Here is a 20,592-nt window from a genome sequence, read left to right as displayed (position 1 = left end):
TTAGGGAAATTTACACTATTTTTAACCGTTTGCTGTAATATACATAGACAAACCTTAGCTGGTTTAGATTAGAGATTAAATCATATACATCAATTTTGGAAATATTGCCATTTTATAGAGGCTTATTCTCCCAAGATATAAAAATGGAAATCTTGACCACTTCAAAAAACTCTCTTTTATAGATTTTAGTACTGGCCAACATTAATTTGATATAATTTGACTGGATTTTTAGGAATATGCACTCTAGTGTAGATTATTTTTTTCCTTGCCTCACACAAAATAGGAGGTGCCCCAACTAAACCAGGTTCAGTTGTTTTAGCAAGATACCATGCCTTCGATTTATCTATGCTAATTGAGTATCCCGAGAATATGTGGCAAACTCATTTGTGGGTGAGATATATATAACAAAATTTCATCAGCGAATGCTGTATCCTTTACCTCTTTCTTCCCCATATGCATGCCTTCAAATTCGGGTAACTGCTCCTGAATTAAAGTGGATCTAAAGCCAAATTAAAAAGAATTGGCGAGAATGGCATCTCTGGCATGTGCCTCTACTCAAATAAATAGGAGATAAAAAAAAGCCATTTATAAAAAAAAGTTTGGTTTTGTGTCTTCAAAGATATATTGATTACATAAAACATTGTATCAGCGTTGTCCAAAAAAATCTGGTCCAGGATTGAAAACAATTTTTCAAATTTAAGAAATGCATTCCAGGTTTCCCGGATCACCCAAGTTCACTGATGAAAATGAAATTTTTGTTAAACAGTATAGCTACACTCCTTTTTTTTAAGTCTCTATTATATCTTCCAGGGGGCTTTTAAAAGCAAGGAGTCTCCATCTTTCCAATGTGTTTCTTGGAGAAAGGTGACATTTTCTTAAGATGTACTAAAACTTTCTTCCTCTTTTGAGGGGCATTAAGACCTGTAACATTCTAAAAAACACAATGGTTTAGATTTTTTTTTTATGATAAAGGGATAACTGTTGTGCTGTTGCCATAAAATTCCCTGCTATACCACTTCAGAATTGTTATCTTTCTTTTTGGGAAGAATAGTCATCTAAATTTCCTATCCCTTTCCCCCCAAAATCCATACCAACAAAACTAGGAAAACAACTGCTCATGATATTCCATTGGAGAATTGTGACACTTTTAACAACCAATAGTGATATATAACTAATTAATTTTCTCTATGTATTTTTAAATATCCTTGTTGCCTATTATCCTTTATCTGGACATAGAGGTGTCTTTCTTGCAGTGAACATATGTTATATAAACAAAACTAATTTTCCCTTTGAGTTAGCGATTGATAGTTAGCGATTGATAGTGATTATCAAAAAACATTCAAAAACATAAGATCTATCTAATCTCCTTAATCAATTAAATTTGTATTAAATACATTTTTCCTTCTAAACTAATACCCACAACCCCCCCCCCCCCCCCCCCAAAAAAAAACAACACCATCTTAAGAAACAACTTTATTCAAAAGAAACATTTGCTAAAAGTTCCCCCCCCCCCCCTTTTAAGCTGATCTAATATTCTCCTTAGTAAAAAAGACCAATAATTTACTGGATCTCTCCACATTGCATTCAAAAAATGGAAACCAAAAAAAGGAAAACATTCCTATGCATGGTCCCTTTTGCCCCTTTAGCTTGACAAAGTAGTGCCCTTCAAGTTCAAGATATTCCAATATCTTGGGATCTTCAAAAAGTTTTTGTTCTCCTTTCCATAACATTCTCTATTTACCAGCATTAATGAAAATCTGATACCCATTTCTGTCTGTTTGCGAAGAGGAATGAATGTTTTTCGTCTTTGAGTGAACTGTGCTGAAAAATTCTGAAACATTAGGATTTTTTTCGCATTTAACCTGAAGGACTTTTCAATCTCCTATAGGTATTGAGAACTGTTTCCTTATCAGCATAATGTAGATATTTTGAAATCATGGGTCGTGGTCTTTGATTATTGCCTGTTCATTCCTGTTCTAGGCGATGTGCCCTTTTTAACACCAGCAGTGGAAGAGGTTGTAAATCAAGGGCTTTCATCAAATCTACAGTTAAAAAGGTGAATAGGTCCTGCCCTTTTACACACTCTGGTATACCAATGCAACGTAGATTAGACCTGCGGTTCCTGCTTTTTAAATCTTTTGGTTTTATTTCTGCTCCAAATAGGTGTGTGGATTGGGCAGTGTCCATTAGCTGAAAAGGAATACTGCAGTAAAATAGGGTGTTATGATTGTTCCTGTATATGTTTTGGAAATACTGTTTAAAATAAAGTATAGGGGATCTAAATGAGTCACACTAACCAGTTACTCAATTAAGAAGGATTATGGTACTCTTCCTTGGAAATGTGGATCCCGTCAACAGCAGAATAACTGATCCAGTTAGTTAATATTCTGTTACACAGTATGCAGGTTTTGATTACTGTGGCTATTCTACCAGTGCAGTACAGTTATATGAGCCTTTTGGCATCATAGATGCTATAAAGTTTCAAAATATATCTTGGTAAAAGCTTTGTATTACTAAACTGCCAATGTAAAGTTAGAATTTGGAGCCAAACCCTGTTTGCACCTGTCCCAGCTCATGTTCCAGGGGTGCCCCATCCTCTTCCTTCTCTTCCTTGACCGCTCACAATTTTTTTTTCAAAATCTTTTCCACTTTCAATATTGTGAATAGTTACAGTACATACAATGTACAATGTATTCAATATGTGCTTGTCATTAAGGTATGTTTTGATATGGCCCTAAAATCTGTTCCCATAAGATGATATCACAATTTTTTTTTCAAAATCTTTTCCACTTTCAATATTGTGAATAGTTACAGTACATACAATGTACAATGTATTCAATATGTGCCTGTCATTAAGGTATGTTTTGATATGGCCCTAAAATCTGTTCCCATAAGATGATATCACTGCTTTTATTCAAATTTATCATTAAAAAACTAAAGTCAAAGAACATTTTAAGATCATGAATACCAATGAAAAACATAATTAAATAAATATTTGTTTCAGATTATCAGCTGAAGATGCTTGTACTGACCCTATGTGTACATTTAAAACTAAACGGGAGCAACCTAAGGAAACCTATAAAACATAAAAACAATATTCCTTGATGGTAACTGATCCCAAAAGTATAAGTGTTTTGAGGACTACATTCTAATCATTAAAGACATAACTATAAATGCACTATTAAACCTTAACAATTATTTTATTTTACCTTTTTTTATATGCCAAAACATTCAACCAGCTTTGTTATTAACACACCATGTATAGTTGCTACTAATATTCAGTATTGAATACTTGCAGCTTTTTGACACTTGTACACTGGGTGTACTGTGAAAATATTCAGTGAATGGTTAACTATTCTATATTCCCCTCATTCTGTAAGCTACCTAAATATCTCCTCCTATAGACTACTACATAAAAACTCAAAAAGAACAATGGCAACCCTATGCAGTTTAAAAGGATACCATTGGCTCATTGTCTAAAGGACCTAAAATGAATTTTATTCTGGGGACCAAGTGCAGATAATACAATGTGAGAATCATAGCAATCATGTCAGATTTAGGCATAAAAAAAGGACAAAAAATTATTCTAAAAGACAGAAAATATACTGACTGACAGAATGAAAAAAAAGTGCATGCATTAGGAAACAAACCTATAAGCAAACAAGAGGCAAAGTATATAACTAACCTTCAGAGCAGTTTTCTCCATGGTACCCAGTGTCCCGACAGTCACACCATATGTCTCCTTCCACCTCATCTCTGCATTTTCCTCCATTCAGACATGGGTTTGCTCCTCGACATGAATAGGGTCGTTTTTGATCCACCACCCTATCTTCCTCCTCTTCTATTCCTCCTACCCCTTGACTGGCTAGTAGTTGTCCTGATCTACCCCCCAATCTTAGCCCTTCCAATTCTCCAAGAAAAGGTGGCTCGTATTTAGCTCCACCTAGAGTAAGGGCTGATAACCGTAAATCAGATGGAAGACCACCCACAAAAAGATCACTGCGGAGTGTCATTTCTCTACGCTTTGATCGGACTTCACTCACTCCTCTTTCTCCATCTACAGTCAGCCAACCTTCACGGCCATTGCCACCAATTACTATGCCATGCCAAAGGCCATCTGATAACACCCGAGGCAGACGTACAACAGCAGGCTCTGAGCAAGAAATGGAGAACCTTAACCGTGGACGGCCACCATCCAAAGCTAACTCAAGAAAGTCACAGTCACCTTCATCATCCTGATAGAGGAGAAGGCCACGACTGGCGTTTGTTCTAATTCGGAAAGTGAGATCTTCTCCCCACCCTCCATTACCACTGGCTAAGGTAGGACGAGAGTAACGAACCCACTGACCTGGTGCCCCATAGAATTGGAGGGAAAAGGAACGAAGGGGAAGGGAAAGGAGGGAAGACAGGTAAAGCAGGGACCACATGGAGCGTGTGGGTGATGAAATAAAAAAAAAATGTTGGACTGACAAAAGTCTAGGGTGGGAAGTACAGGTGTTATTGGACAATCAATGTCATTGTGACAAAAAAGTCTGACAATGTATCACATGAAAGTTAAAAGAATTAGGTATATGGAGATAATCAGTTAAAAGTAGGTACAAAAGTAATATTTACAAAAATGTGTAGTGTAATTAAAGAAATATACAGCTAGAATTGATAAAGGCAAAGACAAACAACTGTGGTTAGGGGGGAGGAAACAAGGGAGGGAAATGTTGTAAGGGATGGATGGAGGGGGGAGAGAATTGAGGGAAAATTATTTTTACATACCCTTTCTCACAGTAACCTTTATAAAGGTGGATAGAATCAGAAATTTCAGAATGGCACAATAAGCCACTTTACCCACTTACATTAACCCCAATTTCTTTTCTATGCATTTGACTAAGCTAAACTAGCACCCCTGTCTTCTTTTCCTTAACTTGCCCTTAAACAGAAAAATGTCATTGATAGGAAGATGTCTCTGCACCAGGATCCTCTAGACTGCTGAAAGAAAGGATAATAAAAATCAGTCAAAAATGGCAAAATCATGACTTTTAAAGATACAAATCAAAATAAAATACATCAACTACATATTTATCAGGCTCAAAATCTGGTACTATTATGAAAAGTGAGACTGTTTTTCAATTTAAATACAATTTAACATAACTTTTATTAAAATCAATTAACTAATGCCAGCCAGGGTACTATAAGATTGGTTATATCAGAGTACACATAAAAGAATATTAGCAGTTATACAGCAGAATATCAGAATATCAGCAGCTATACAACCATGTATAAAACATCTTCTTATTCTAGATCCTTCTTGTGTCCTCTACAGAATGTGTGATTGTGGTAATTGAAAGCCAAGAAATGTGCTGTTAAAGACTGTATTTGACCGCCAAGGACTGTCCTGTTCAAGACTGCATATATCTCAATGTAATGTTGGTTAGAAGAGCATCAAACCTGCACATTATATCCTATTCTACAGTAATGTCACTTTGATGTCTGATCCTTATACTTCTTAAAATAAATACTGTATCATACTCCATTTAATGGCCCAAGGAGGCTATATTTAACTATACATATGTACAGATATGCTTATAGCCAGTCCCTCTTATTAGTAAATTCATTTTTCACAATAATATAAATATGCAATTGGTTCAAATATATGCAATGTACAGTATAGAGTATGCAATATAACATGTTTAATGCAAACACAAGTAGTCAAACGGGTGTACAACAAGTGCTTACACTGTATCTAACATTGGCTATTGAACAAAGAAAGTGTGTTCCACAGCTTTAAAGTATAGGTGGATTTAAAGAAACAATATTAGTGCTTAGATGTGGTTCAGGTTTTACCCTGATCATAATGCAGTGTATCATAGCTTTTTTGGTAGTACACTACAGGTGTTGTCTGAACAGGTGTTGCCTGTTACATGGTTGCCTGAAAGTCTGTGAAATGTGCTCTCCTAAAGGCTGGAGCCAAGAATAAAATGAGAAGTCCAAACCGTTTTTTGGTGCATCCAGGGGGTGAAAATGTGGAAGAGGTTATTTGTTTACACCCATATTCTATCATCTTGTCAGGATCTGCAGAAAGTCAGGGAATGCTAAAGTAATGTTGTTTCTGGACATTTTTACCGAGGTTAAAAGAAAAAGGGTGACATTTATAGATATTAGGAACCGCCTACAGAAACTTCAGGTAAAATATTGAATGTTATATCTACACTACAGGCGATCCAGTAATATATTTGGTATATGGAATATAAGGACATAAGCTGATTCTTTTGGAGGCCATTTAGAGCATTATTAACTTCCAAGTATAAACAAATCTAAAATGCTAGTGACATTTTTGATAAATTGCCATTAACAAAATTTCAAATCATTAAAACATCACACTTTCAAGATAATGAAAAATCTATCATTTAGTCTCAATAAATGTATTTTGAACTATATGACACATTTCGCGCAAAGTCCTGTCATATTGTTCAAATACAATCCATCATATATTAAACAATACTGACATATAAAAGAAAAAAATCAATTTTCAAAAAACCAACATGGGAAAGAACGGAAAAAGCAGGACTTCCCCAGTACACAGCACTAACAACCATGTCGCCGGAAGGCAGCACAGGGATCAAGGTGGATTTGTAATTAAATAATTGGAGAGGGGGATTTTTCCATGATCAATAGCAAGAAATTCCTGTGAGTCATATATAAAATCTTTAATATAATTATTGTTCATCTTCATTTTATAATTGATACAAATAGTTAACTGACATAATCATATATAAATGGAGGGGTAGCTAGTGGATCAGATAGTTACATATGTAAAAAAATTTCTTATCTACAAAAATATATAATAGCAATGAAAGTAGGGCTTATATAAAGTATATAACACTGGTGCTGGGGGCATGTGGAGCGCATCTTACTGATTCTGCCATCCGTCAATAAAACAAAATCCCGTTGCCTGCAAACAGATTTGGCTACAGCCCCCAGAAGTAACCTGCAGAAAGCCCCTGAATTGAGTCCAGGTAAGTCTAAAACAATTTCAAAATAATAATTACCTCAATTCATTTGAAAAATGCAATTATATGATTGTATAATACAATACTCTTGGCAGAAAAAACAAAACAAAAAGGAATATAACATCATTCACATATAGATCATTACTGTCACAGAATATCAAATGTATGTAGAAAAACATTAAATCTAATTCCAGAATGTGATCTTACTTTTTCCAGAAAAAAGGAAGGAGAGGAGAGGAAGGAAGGCTTTTCAAGAAGGCTTAAAACTCAATAATTTATTTAATCCCAGATTGATGTAGGCTTTAAAGTCGAAAATCCATTTTGTTCCCTTTTTTCATTATTTAACAAAGGCGACCCCCCCCCCCCTCCTTGGGTTTGGGTAGAGGTGGTCCAGTGCAAGAAAACGTAATTCATCTAAATTATAGTTATGACATGTGCCCATATAGTAGCTGAGAGGGTTAGTGATTCTACCATTCATAATGGTAAACATGTTCATATATACTTTTCAAAACAAATGTCTTTTTGTTTTTCTGACATAAAAACCCACATGTGCAAAATACCAGGTATATTATACCTATAGAATACAGCCTACAAAATTGTGTGGAGCATATTCAATGCCTGATGGAATCCTAAAGCCATTTCTCCCATCCTGTTTGCTATATATCCATTACATTGATTACATTTTGGACATGGAAACGTTCCTTGTAATTGTTTCTTATTCTCAATATTCTCAATTTTAAAGTGACTTCTCACTAATTTGTTCCACAATGATGGTAATTTTTGGTTAGTATATTTGGGTAAGGAGCCAAAAATTTACTAATAGCAGGATCTTCTAGTACATTTGTTGTGTACATGCTGTTTAGAAAATCTAAACTTTTTGTTTTGAGTTTCTCTTTTAAATCCAATCTGTTACAAAGTAGATAACAGTTGGTAAATCAGATTTTAAAAAAAGATGCAAATCCATCATGTTCAACCACTAAGGAAATAAACATATCCCAGATATAAAACCCAATGGACATAGTTAATCCAAAGGAAGGCAAAAAAAAAAAAAAAACCTGGTACAATTTGCTCCAACAGGGGAAAAAAATTCCTTCCTGATTTCATGAGGCAATCAGATGTTCCCTAGATCAACAGTCTCTGTTATCTTTACTTTAAAGCTTTAATAGCCAGTTATATTTTGTGTATTAAAGCTTTAAAGTGTCTGAGTTTTAGTTCTTTTTTTAAAGTTTTTTTTGATATAGCCTCCCTATAAAAGTCTAGATCTTAAATCTTTTGCGGCCACTTCATTTGAACAAATTCTACATATTTGCAGGTATTGAGAATATAAAATGCTTCAGGACGTGCACTTGTCTTTGCTAATAAAATAGTGTTTCAAGCTGTTAACCTGGATTTTCAGAAATGAAATCACTGATGTATTTACATTCATCGAAAAACTTTATTTTTAGTCATTATATTGTAAGCAATAAAAAAAATTCCTAGTAGTAGTTCAAGGGAACCAGTCCAGATGAGAAACACATCATTTTCAGGAGTCATCCTATAGGATGTTCCTTTTCATACTGGAACTCCCTTAATATAGATACTACTGTAAGTTTTCGTTTTTCCCTTATCCTTCTCTTTTCCTCAAACCTTACTCACATTAGGTGAAACAAGTTCCGATATTATGATGACTTTCTCTAAACTAAATTATGTTAATACTCTCTTAACCTAATTTTGACTTTTATTTTGCTATGTTGTACTACCAGTTTAGGTCTCGACCTCTCCTGAGGAGATGACTATGCTTTCTTTATTAACTTTATCCATGTTGACAATATTCTTGTTTAGTTTGACTTTGTCAAGTGCTATCACTAGCCTTCAGAACAAGACTAATTGTTCTTTTATTAACAGTAAATCTTACTATTGTTTGCCAACATACCCCCTGTCTATCTTTTCATTACATACCTATTTTGGTGTTGGCATTAAATATTTTGTTGCAACACTATTGTGGGGAATCTATGGTATTACCTTTTCTACTTTAGTCAAAAAGAGTAGATCTAATCTATTTTTTAAATTAGCATTGTTGGCTTTATTCAAAATGCATCATCAAATTTTTTGTCTTATTCTTAATTTATCAGCATATTTAGAAAATCTTGATCATTTCAGAAATTCCTGCGGCGCAGGTACTGACTATGAAGGATGCTACATATCAGGGCCTGAGAGCGGGAACTGTCTGCATGTAATATAGTGTTCCCTGTTTCTTTTGTAGATAATGTAGGCAATGATTTAGATAATGAGCCATCCGGTTTGATAGTAACCTTCAAATCCAAAAATGAAATCTGACTAAGGTAATTGAAGACATTACTTTGTATTAAATTAAAAAATTCCAAGGGTTCCATTATTAGACATCTTTTAAACGCGGCCAATGATTGTATACCCCAATGCTGGAAATCTAATACGTCACCCATACTGGGGATGTGGATGCTTAAAATCATTGATATTATGCTCATTGAGGATCTTACGGCCAGTACTAGAGGAACAAAAGAAAAATGTAATGCTATGTGGGGTAACTGGATATACTACTGGGAAACCACAAAGTTCAAATGCCAGCTGGACCCGCTTCTATCTGACTTGAAAGTGCCACAATTTTCTTTGATATGTTGGAAACCTTGTTGTATGCCATGTTGTGTCATGCCTATATGTCTGGCCTTTCTTTTTCCCCTTTCTAGTCCATAACAGATGCAATCTATATATGATCTTTCTAACCCTGGAAATTTCGATTATCATTACTTGGACTAGGGACATTGTTGAACAATTTTTTTTCTCTTTTTTTATGTAATAGGCACTGATGCAAAGTGTTTCCTGTTTCAGTTTATTGTTAATTGTTATTCTTGTACAATTGTTTTAAAAAATATAAAATAAAGAATGTCAAAAAAACATTGAAAAATTACAATAATTAAGGCAGCGGTCACCAACTGGTAGAAAATTCTGGTGGTCCGCAGACCCTGGCGGAGAAGGACCCTGCTCGGGGGGGGCACATGGGCCAGAGCCTTGTACCATGTCCCCTGTACAGATCGCAGGCTCAAGGAAGTGGGCAGGTTGTGTCCCTGGACACAACCTGCCCACTCTCCCATTGCAGGCCCAAATCTGTGATGGGAGAGTGGGCGGGTTCTGGCATCATGACGTCACTATGGAGGAAGTTTCCTCTCCTTTGAGTGACACTTGGCTCCCCGTGCATGAGATCTATCCCAAAAGTGTTGTATGATGAAATTGCTTCACTGCTTATAAGCCTTTTTTATGAGTAATAGGTAAATAGGCAGCTTTTATATCGATAGCAACCAATAAAGAACGAGAGGGGAAAGTAATACCTTCCAAAAATTGTCAAAAAAACAATTGTGTCCTTTAACCTCCCTCAGTAATCCGGAGTGTGACTCGGGGTGGCTTTTACATGCAAAAAGCGGTAATCTCGAGTCACATTCGGGGTAACTTTAAGAGCCCCCCTTACCATTGCCCCGCGCTCCAGCGGCGATCTGATGGTCCAGCTGTGATGCTGGGGCGCCGGTCAGTCGGGGGCATGGCCGGGAAATTTAAAAGCAGATTACTGTAGGTGGTCACCCCCGGAATTTGCTATTGTTGCTCGCATCTGCAGTAAGATGTGAAGCACAATGCAGAAGTCCTGCATTGTGCTTTGCATCTCTCTTGAGATGCAGAGCAGCTCAAGCGTCTGGGTGAGGCAGACGGGAAATCCCCACTCACATCACCCGGGAGGAGGGAGTCATCTTCCGGGTGATGTGAAAGGTGATGTATTGGGGGGGGGGTGTCTGGGAGGGAAATTTAAAAGCAGATTACAATGTAATCTGCTTTTAAATGGTTTTTACAGTAAAAAAACACCACACAACATGAAATAAAAATAAAAGTACATTTTTAATTTTATATTTTATTTTAAGATTACATTGTTGTCTATTATTTCATTATTTATTAAAATTATTATTTATAATTATGTATTATATTATAATTTATGAATATAATATAATAAATAAATATAATTATCATACCCGGGAGTAAATCCTAAGAAATACAAGCCCACAATATAAACAAAAATTTCTATGCAAAAAAAAAATAGGATCACTTTTTGCATCAAAAAACAGACAGAATTAGAACGCAAGGGGGGTTAAGTAAGTCAGGAGACGTGACAATATGTCTTAAGCAAAGATGAACAAAAGTGTTAGCTGGTTCAGTTAGACAACTTATGCTGGCTACAACTGGTCTCCCAGGAGGTGGATACACATTTATATGAATTTTTGGAAGTGAATAAAAGGTGAGTAAAATGGGGTCGGAAACCCATAAATAGTTTTGCAATTTGTTGTCAATAATGCCGTCATAAAAATCTTTGGTAACCAAACCAAAAATTTCACTGGTGAAGTATTGTATTTTGTCTTGTGTAATTTTTTGATACCAAGATCTATTGTAAAAAAAAGGGGTAACGACCAGCAACCTATTGTTTGGTGTCCATCACAAGAATTTAAGAAGAAAGAGAGAGTCTATCACTAAAATATTACTGTTTTTATCTGTGGGTTTTATGGTAATATTATGGTTAGTTTTGAGTTGTTCCAATGCTTCCATTATCTGAGGACCTAAATTATCATCTCCCTGGCCTTCCTGAACACATAGCTATGATTTCATTTTGAATTTGTTGTACAAAAATAGAAATATTAGGATTGGTAGAGAAGGAAGGAAATAAATAGGCTTTCGATTTCAATTTTGGAAGTTTGCTCATTTTCAAAATATGAATCAATTTTAATCAAATCTATTGATTTAGTGAAGCAACGCGTACTCATCTCGTACGCATGGATCTTAATTTTCATCATCTGCTCGACCATCAGAAACCGCTGCACCACCCTCTTCTATCACTTTATCTGGGAATATTTAAAACTGGGGTTGACATGCCCAATTCAGTATCTAATTTTGTTTTAAAGCTACCTTCCTTTATCTACTAGATGGAGACCCATATTGGAAGGGTGCTCTGCTGGCCTCTCATGGTTATTCTCGATATATCAGGTAAAAGCAGTCTCTTTGAAGCTGACTACTTGACTACCCTTTTCAATCCCAATGAATTATCACATCTAAGTAGCTCTTCATATTGGATGACCCTTACCTGGCTTCTCCACAACCTCACTTGATCTGTGATACTACTCAATGGCTGGACACCAGAGTGTTCTTTTTTTCCAGGAACTGTACTATACCTGAGAAGGAAGACCCTGGCGACCACTCACCGTAGGACATTCCATTTTTTCATGCTCTCCGAGGGCCTGTACCAGGGAAACCACTTTTTCTCTTACTCCCTCTCAAGCTAGATTTTTCCCTTTAAGCCCTTCTACTCAAGCACTCCTCTACGGAGATGAGCACACTCGGATGACAGGTGCAAACACCAGGTGATATTATTAAAACTGCCACTGCCATACAGGGGGTATGAGCTATTGCAATATGATTTTCACTGCAACACAAGGGTGGCCATAAAGTATGTTCAGGGCTCAAGAGGTGCCTCAGAGGTGGATCCTGACAGCACATACATTTCAGCACTATATACTTAATTGAGGTACACATATTGACATGCACACATTCTCCCATTTGAGATAGGTTGGGACTCATAGTAGTGATTTCCATGTGAGGTTTGCTGAGTGAACTATCATGTATGATCCGTCGGATATGTTATTGTTTGTCATGTTTAGTTTTTTATATTCTGTTATACACCTGTATTTTAATAGATTTTGTAACAAATAAGAGGTGTTTCCGGGCGGGACAGCCCAAACCCCACTATGCACCATCACCTTCCCCACGTAGGCCCACCTTAGTTTTCTGGCAGCACTTAGGTTTTTACCTTACCCCTATAGTTTGCCCATCAATGCATAGGATCTTGCCCATCCCAGGCGCCAAGGGCCTTTCCCCCATTTTATTTTAATTGTGTGTATCCCCACTCTACCCTCAGCCCTACCTATTGTCTCATAACGTCCCTAACCCCCTGTTGCACCTCAAGATTGTTTATAGATATTTATAGATATATGTGGATAGATATATATGTATATATAATGTATGTGTATATAGGTGTATATGTGTGCGAATGTTTGTGATTTGTTTCTCTTTGTCAAGCCACCTACACCACCTAGGTTACCAGTAGGACCCTCAAGGGGGAATAAATCCATCAAGCCTGAGATGGATGCAAAACTGGACAGGTGGGTTTGGGTGACGACCCAGCTGGACCTTTTGTTGACCCCTAAACTTAGATTTCAGCTCCAGATTCCCATATTAAAACAGGCTGGGAGGTCCATTAAAATACATTACCAAATCCCAATGCAGGGGGGGTGCGTCAACCAATAGTCACCTTACAGATTACACCAAGTAACCAATCCTAATTCTCCAATGATTCCTAATGGGAATTACCTGTATAAGACGAGAGCTGGGAAAATGGTAGGCAGCCAGTGCCAGAGCCAGCCAAAAACCAGCAGCAGAAGGAAGCCTGTGAGTCACTGAGTAAGCAAGAAATAGTTAGCCATGCAAGAATCATGGAAGCAAAGGAGAAGTTAGCAAAAAACTGTTCTTAGGGAATCGGGCACCTGGGGTACCCATTTACATCTTAGCAGGTAGCTATAGGATATTCCTTAATTCATTCCTTCATTGTATTTTTTATGTCGATGGTATTGTTATGTTGTTTTGCTATTTTGTAATTGCTGTAATATGTACTGACCAGTATTAGATTACTACAGGGGTTTACCTACTAACAACCTTTTTTTATTTACTTTATATTTTGTTGATTTACGTTCCTATAACTATATCAACCAATTTTGCTGTGCATTTTATGATTCAACTTGTTTCTTATTTAAACTGTTTGAATGACTAGCTATAATTTGTGCATGAACCTTCATTTATTCAATATATATGTGCATTGATAGGGGTATATAACATATATTTTTATGCAAATAATAATCATAATTAACACTCCCACTCCCCATCCCTGAATGCAATTCTATCCCTGAATTCTATATCCCATATTTCCTTCTATAACAATTATTGGTCACCATGGGCCAAATACCATCACAGGCCCATCCTCTGAAGGTCCACATCCTTAATGCCAAGGGCCTTATTAGCCCACCCCAACGCTCACAACTCCTATATAGTCAACACAAAAACAAAGTAAAATTTTATTTCTCCAAGAAACTAATTTCCAAACTCATAGAATACCATCCCTCCTCCACTGCTATTACTTCAGAATACACCGCTCAAACCCAGACGTCAAATCTAGATATAGGCTTCCATAAAACTCTGCCATTCCACTCCTTAGACACTCTCACAGATTCTCAGGACAGATACCTATTTGCGAAGATATCTATGTGAAGGAGGGGTTGAGAACCTACATGGTGGCATCTGTCACGTTTGGGGAGACAGGGCCACTAGAGAGCGCTATTACTTGCATGGAAGTGGTGTGAGCCCTGAGAAGGGGCAAGGCACAGAGTCTAAGCAGTACCCAGGTCTTCTCCAGAGCCTCCAGTAGTAAAGATGTTGCGCTGCATGTGGGCAGGATGATACACGATACCAAATCACCAAGCAAAAGAATAGTCAAGGAAGGCCGGGGTCAAGGCAGGCAGCGAGCAAGAAAGGTCAGGTCACAAGCCAGCAGTAAATACCAGGGATCGAGGAAGCAACAGGAAGCACAAGTGACACAAGACTATCCACAGACTGACAGGAACACTGGAACAACACAAGGGAATGGGCTGGAAACAGCAGAGGAAACAAGGGGTTAACACAGGAGCTGGGCAGAGGAAGCACTGATTTGAATAACAGGTGTCCAGGAACTAGCTCAACAGAACTAGGGGCTCAGCACTAGTGAAGACACGTTGCACAAGTGAACAAGTGAGAAAACCCACCACCAGTTGGAGTGCTGGAGCAGAGGCATCCCAGGTAGAGTTTACACTTCTGCCAGCAGAGGGAGTGCTTCTGCAAAATACTCTGGTTCTCTTGGGTAAAGGGGCAACTCTCAGAGGATCACATGATTGAGACGAGGAAGTGACCAGCTTACAGGATTCCATAACAGGGCTGCTGCTACTGCTGCCTGCAGAGAAATGTGAGGAGGGTGACACAGACAGCAGCATAGATCCCCTGGTCCTGCAGGGATCTGTGACATCGAGTTTTTGTATATGGGGACTTATGTTCATGATATAGGACTGTAAAAACATCCAGTATCTACAGTCTACTTGTCATCTCAACCCCGGGAAAGCCGGTTGTTTTGATTTTGTACCTAAAAACTCGGTTCTCCCAACCTGACGGACTTTCTTGCTAATATGATCTTCAGGACTTTAAGAGCACTGCAGAGCCAGAGTTTATCTTCCCACAGCTTGTATCCTAGCCTTGACCTCTGTTCAGGAATCAGCTTTCCCCTCAGTTAAAAAAAACTCCCAAACTATGCCCCAAAATCTTATGTTGGGCATGATTTCAAATTTTCTGCTCATCTGGGCATTTACAAAACCCTTACATTTCTCTCCTGACAGTACTGGTAGCCCAATCTTCAAAAGGATATGACAAGCTATGTCAAGACCAGTGCTGTCTGCGCTCAAAGTCTTCTACCTGCGCTCCAGTGTGCCCAGTCCTACTACCTATTCCCACAGAACCTTGGTGTCATCCATGAATTTTATCACTGATCCAAAAATCATGGCAGTGAGAGTTCTATCTGTCCAAGATAAAGTGTTTCTCAAAATTGTGGATAAGGAATTCATGCAAAATCAGAGAAACAGCTGGGTAGCTCCTCTATCCTTTCGCACACTTAGACAGAAACATTTCTGCATTTTTGACTATCATTTATTGACCTGAGCAAATTCTAACATTGGTAAAATTCCGTTGGATTAAATGTTTGTGGGTCCCAAGATCTGAAGAAATGGACAGATGTTCTATGAAACAGGTTATCTATAAAGTCCCTATAGTCAAAATGGCTGAAGATCAGAATAAAAAAAAAAAGAAGATGGTGGCGCCTGTAAAGATAAGTTAGTGCTTTATGAAAAATATTTAAGTGAGATATTTAAGATGATATTATTTATTATTTATTAGTTTAATGTAAATCTAAGTATTGTTCAAAAAATCAAGTTGATTAATTTGGAGTAAAGTGAGGGTGAAAAATAAAATAATGACTTACATGTTTTCAAAATGTTGAGTAAGAGAAACCTATTCTTGAGAGAGGAAACAGTATGCTGGCAAACTGTCGGTTTCTCTGCACACAGGGCCTGCAAAATGTGTGCATAGGGCAAATGAGGCTCTAGTTAATATGAAGCTAATTGAAATTTTTTTTTAATGGTCTGAGACTCTAAGCTGAATGCTTAAACAGGTGATGGTTTGTATACTATGGTTAACATCATTTTTTTTATGTTACTGTGACCATTTTTTATATTGTTGTGAATATTCCTACATGTTTATTTATTACATATTTATTACATAAATGAAATAAATGTACATGTTGTACACACACATTTATTTATATACAGGGGCAGGGCAGGGGTGTAGTGGGGCAGGCACATGTGGGTAGGCCCTGCCCTCACTTTTTTTTGGAATGAGGCGTTTACATAATAATAATGCGCATGCGCGCTCGCCATGGATAGAACTGTGCCCCCTCTTCTTTTTTAATGACTACACCCCTGGCGGTCCAGTTTTTAACTTTGTACCCAATCCTGTCTTTTGGGCACTCCAGTATTCATACTCCACTGGCTTACAGGGGACAGTGTCTCCCGAGGCTCCTATCAGCAGCAGGCTTAGTCCTGCTCTCAATTTCCGCTCCCCCGTATGGATATACACTGGTATTGTGTGTGCCCACATTGCCACGCATGCATCCCTATCCAGGATGCAATTTAGTGGCAAATGAACCAGCGAAGCTGCAGGGAGAAAGCCCAATGCCCCTGATGTCACTCCAGAGACGGTTCTCCTCCCCCTGATTGTGGTCCAAAAGGGGCGCATGTGCTCTGCTATGAGGAATCCTGGGCGCAGGTGCCGTCCTAACATGTGATGCCGCCTACTTCTCACATCTCTTTACAATGGAGCGGCTGCAGACCTCTCCATCCCTGCACAAAATATCTGGCTACACTTTATTCTACAGGTATTTATCCTAATATATAGGACTCACTATTTGTCTAATAAATACTCCCTTGGGACAAGCTCTTTTAATTTCACTCACTTCGTGTCAGTTTACCAATTGACAGATGATTTCCCATGTCTAGATCATGTGAGTGCATATCTATATTTACATTTATGCTTTATATTAGTTACATTTGGCTACAATGCTGGATTCTATGTTTATGTCATCATTAGTACCCAAAGTATTCTACCACCTTTTTAAGCTGTATATAAAGTTTGACACTAGTCATTTTCTGCCTAAATGGCCAGTTTATGAAAATTACAACACCTTTCAACTATTACACCCCTAAGCCACAAGGGCAGCATGGTGGCTCAGGGGTTAGCACTCTGGCCTTTGCAGCGTTAGGTCCTAGGTTCAAATCCCAGCCAGGACACTATCTGCATGGAGTTTGCAGGTTCTCCCCGTGTCTGCGTGGGTTTCCTCCGGGTACTCCGGTTTCCTCCCACATCCCAAAAACATGCAGTTGGGTTAACAGTTGGGGTTACATTTTCGGGGTTGGCATTTAACCTACTAAGGGCGACTAAATAAATATTTTGATTCTCATACGGGACTCAATAGGACCACAACCCCCTCTGTGCTTATACTTAAACAGGTGTCAACAAAGACCTTGCAATAAACAGGTAACTATGCCATTTTTTAGTCAGTGTGATTCCAAAATGATGGGGCTGCCATCATTAAAAGTTGTCTTATTTAGGTGGAAAACTGGAAGGTGTACATTTTTGTATGAACTCCACAAATGAGTAACGAACAGAAAAAATATTTGGCAAGACAAAACTCTTGGCAGGATCATTTGTATTCCTTTTAAAGATAAAATTATCAGAAAAGAAATAAAGAAAAACTTGTGACTGCAATTTGCTTCTAAGCGCCAAAGCCTGATAAGGGTTGCGACTTAGGAGGGCTGAAACACAGTCCATATCCAAAGTGTAAGGAAGTTTTCAGATCCTCTTCTTTACATTTTAGCATATGTTTCTAAATTTAACAACTTAAATCATAGTCGGGAAACAGTCGCTGTCACTATATGGAGACAGAATAAAATTGTCATATTCAAAAGGAATCCAATTTTAGTATGCAGAGAAAATCTCCAGGATAAAGAAGTCTGATGTTCAGCTAAAAGAAAGGCACTCTGTGATGGGGAGAGGTGTTTTTTTCATCCTGTCATAAGTAAATTACAAACATAAATATCTAGTTTTCAATCACATGACCCTATTCCCTATGTAGAAGTAGAAATGTATTTACAAATATAATGGTTACTAAATCTGCAACCAAAAAAGGCACAAAATAGACTTGGAATAAAAGTTTTAAAATTTTGCAAAATATATCCTGGCCAATTTAGTTACAGATCCTTTAATATATTAATTGAATAGCTTTATTTGGAAATTTAATGCAAATCAGCCAGTGATTTATTTATAAGCTACGTTTTCTTATTGGTAGATGATTTAATTAGCTTTCAAAAGTCTAATTATCCAATCAAATTAAAACAGCACCTGTTCTGATTCTTGATTACAGGACTAAATTGTAGAGGGGAACCCTCACTTTTTCCAAAACATAGAAGTGGAAATGGTAAAGCAATTAGGAATCTGGTTTGTATGTATATGGTTTGTGTATATATATATATATATATATATATATATATATATATATATATATTACACACTGTATACACAGATGGCAGATGTCTCTATTTTTCTGCAGGTTTCTGCAAGTAAGCACAGTCTTTTTTTCTCTGCTTTCTCTAAAATCTGTATATTCTGTATTATGCATCAATGTTCATGTACATAGCAGTGATTTACACAGCACCCAGTACAGTTTCACATTATGGCACTGACAAATTTGCCTTCCGGGGAACTTTTTGACAACAGGGCAAGGTAACATAGAATAAAGCCCTAGCCCTACTGTTTGTCTCTAGCTCGTGGAGTGCCGGGAGAAACATGTGGGACCTTCATCTGGGACACTGCTAGTCCCCTCTGCCCAGAGTCAGTGCTTACTTCTTCCCAGTGCAAACTAAGTGAGGGACATATCAGCTACATGACCCCTTGCCCTTTTCACCTAGGCCTCCTGTCTTTGGTGTCTTCCTGCACATCACTGTGCTGCCTGCTTCCAACATGCTCTGAAGTTTCAAATACTTTGACTTGCCTTAACTCACTTAACAGCATGGTAAGTCTCCAATGTTTTTTTTTACCATACTTCAACAAGAAAGTAGGAAAGTAGGAGCAAGCCAAATAGGACGAGGAAGACCGTTCCAGAGACTTAGGGCAGAAAAGTCTTGGAGCCGTGCGTGTGATGAGATTATGAGTGAGAAACTCAGTTGTAGGTCATCAGAGGAGAGCGGCTGGGGGAGTATTTTTTTACCAGGTCCGAAGGGTAAGTGGGACAAGAGCTGTGGAGGGATTTGAATGCAAAGCACAGGAGCTTGAATTTTATTCCAAGGTGAAATGGAAGCCAGTGAAGAGAACTGCAAAGAGATGCAGCAGAAGAGGAGAGGTGGGAAGGAAGGATGAGTCTGGCTGCAGCATTCATAATAGATTGTAAAGGAGAGAGTCAGATTAGTGGAATACCTGAGAGGAGGATGAGAGATGATAAGAGCATGTACAAGGAGTTTGGTGGTCTCTGGGGACAGGTAGGGGNGGATTTTGGAGATGTTGTGTAGGTGAAAGTGACAGGACCTGGAGATGTTCTGAATTTGGGGGGCAAATGAGAGAGCAGAATCAAAGGTGGTGCCAAGACAATGTGCCTGAGGGGAGGGCCGAATAACAGTGTTGTTAGCACTTAGGAATATGTCAGGGAGATTTGGAATTTGAGGGGAGGAAGATGATGAGCTGTTTTATCTTGGTTGAGTTTCAGGAATCGGTCAGACTTCCATGATGAGATGGCTGACAGGCAGCATGAGACCTTATCCAGGACTGAAGGAGACCAGTCAGGGGTGCATGGATAGATTTGAGTGTCATCAGCATACAGATGGTACTGTAGGCAAAAGAAGGAAATGAGACTGCCGAGAGAGGAGGTGTACAGAGAAAAGAGAACCAATCCAAGGACTGACCCTTGGGGAACACCAACAGGGAGGAGAGTGGGAGAGGAGGAATTACCATTGAAAGAAACTTGAAAGGAGCAGTCAGACAGATACCGTAGGAAGCAAGCAAGCAATAGCAGAGGAAAGGTCAAGGAGAGGGAGGAAAATTATGGCATGTTTGAAAGAGGAGGGGTATATACCAGTAGAAAAAGAGAGGTTGAATAGTTTGGTTAGGGTGGGGGCAAGGGTGGAAGAATGGGCACAGAGAAGATCAGAGGGAATTGGGTCAAGTGGACAGGTAGTAGACGGAGATGATGAGAGAAAAGTGAAGAGAAAATTGAGAAAAAGTTACTTCGTCCACAGTAACAAGGCTAAGGGAGGCCAGTGATGATTTACAGGTGAAAGGGGTGATATGGTTGGAGTGGCCCGGTGAGCAGAGACAT

The 20,592-nt window shown here is 38.1% G+C and overlaps 1 protein-coding gene across 1 annotated transcript in view; it reads right to left on the bottom strand.

The window, feature by feature from the left end:
* Positions 1–20,592, bottom strand: part of LOC140338515 (neurexin-2-like) — a 346,284-nt gene that overhangs the window by 247,955 nt on the left and 77,737 nt on the right. Inside the window, exon 3 of the mRNA XM_072422758.1 lies at positions 3,686–4,977. Within this exon, the coding sequence (XP_072278859.1) occupies positions 3,686–4,427 (742 nt within the window). The 5' untranslated portion in view covers positions 4,428–4,977. The remainder of the gene's footprint in view (positions 1–3,685; positions 4,978–20,592) is intronic.

This window comes from Pyxicephalus adspersus, chromosome 9 (assembly GCF_032062135.1).
Source record: "Pyxicephalus adspersus chromosome 9, UCB_Pads_2.0, whole genome shotgun sequence".
In the NCBI taxonomy this organism is placed as follows: Eukaryota; Metazoa; Chordata; class Amphibia; order Anura; family Pyxicephalidae; genus Pyxicephalus; species Pyxicephalus adspersus.
Note: the sequence above shows the minus strand (reverse complement) of the source record. Positions and strands in the feature narration are given on the sequence as shown.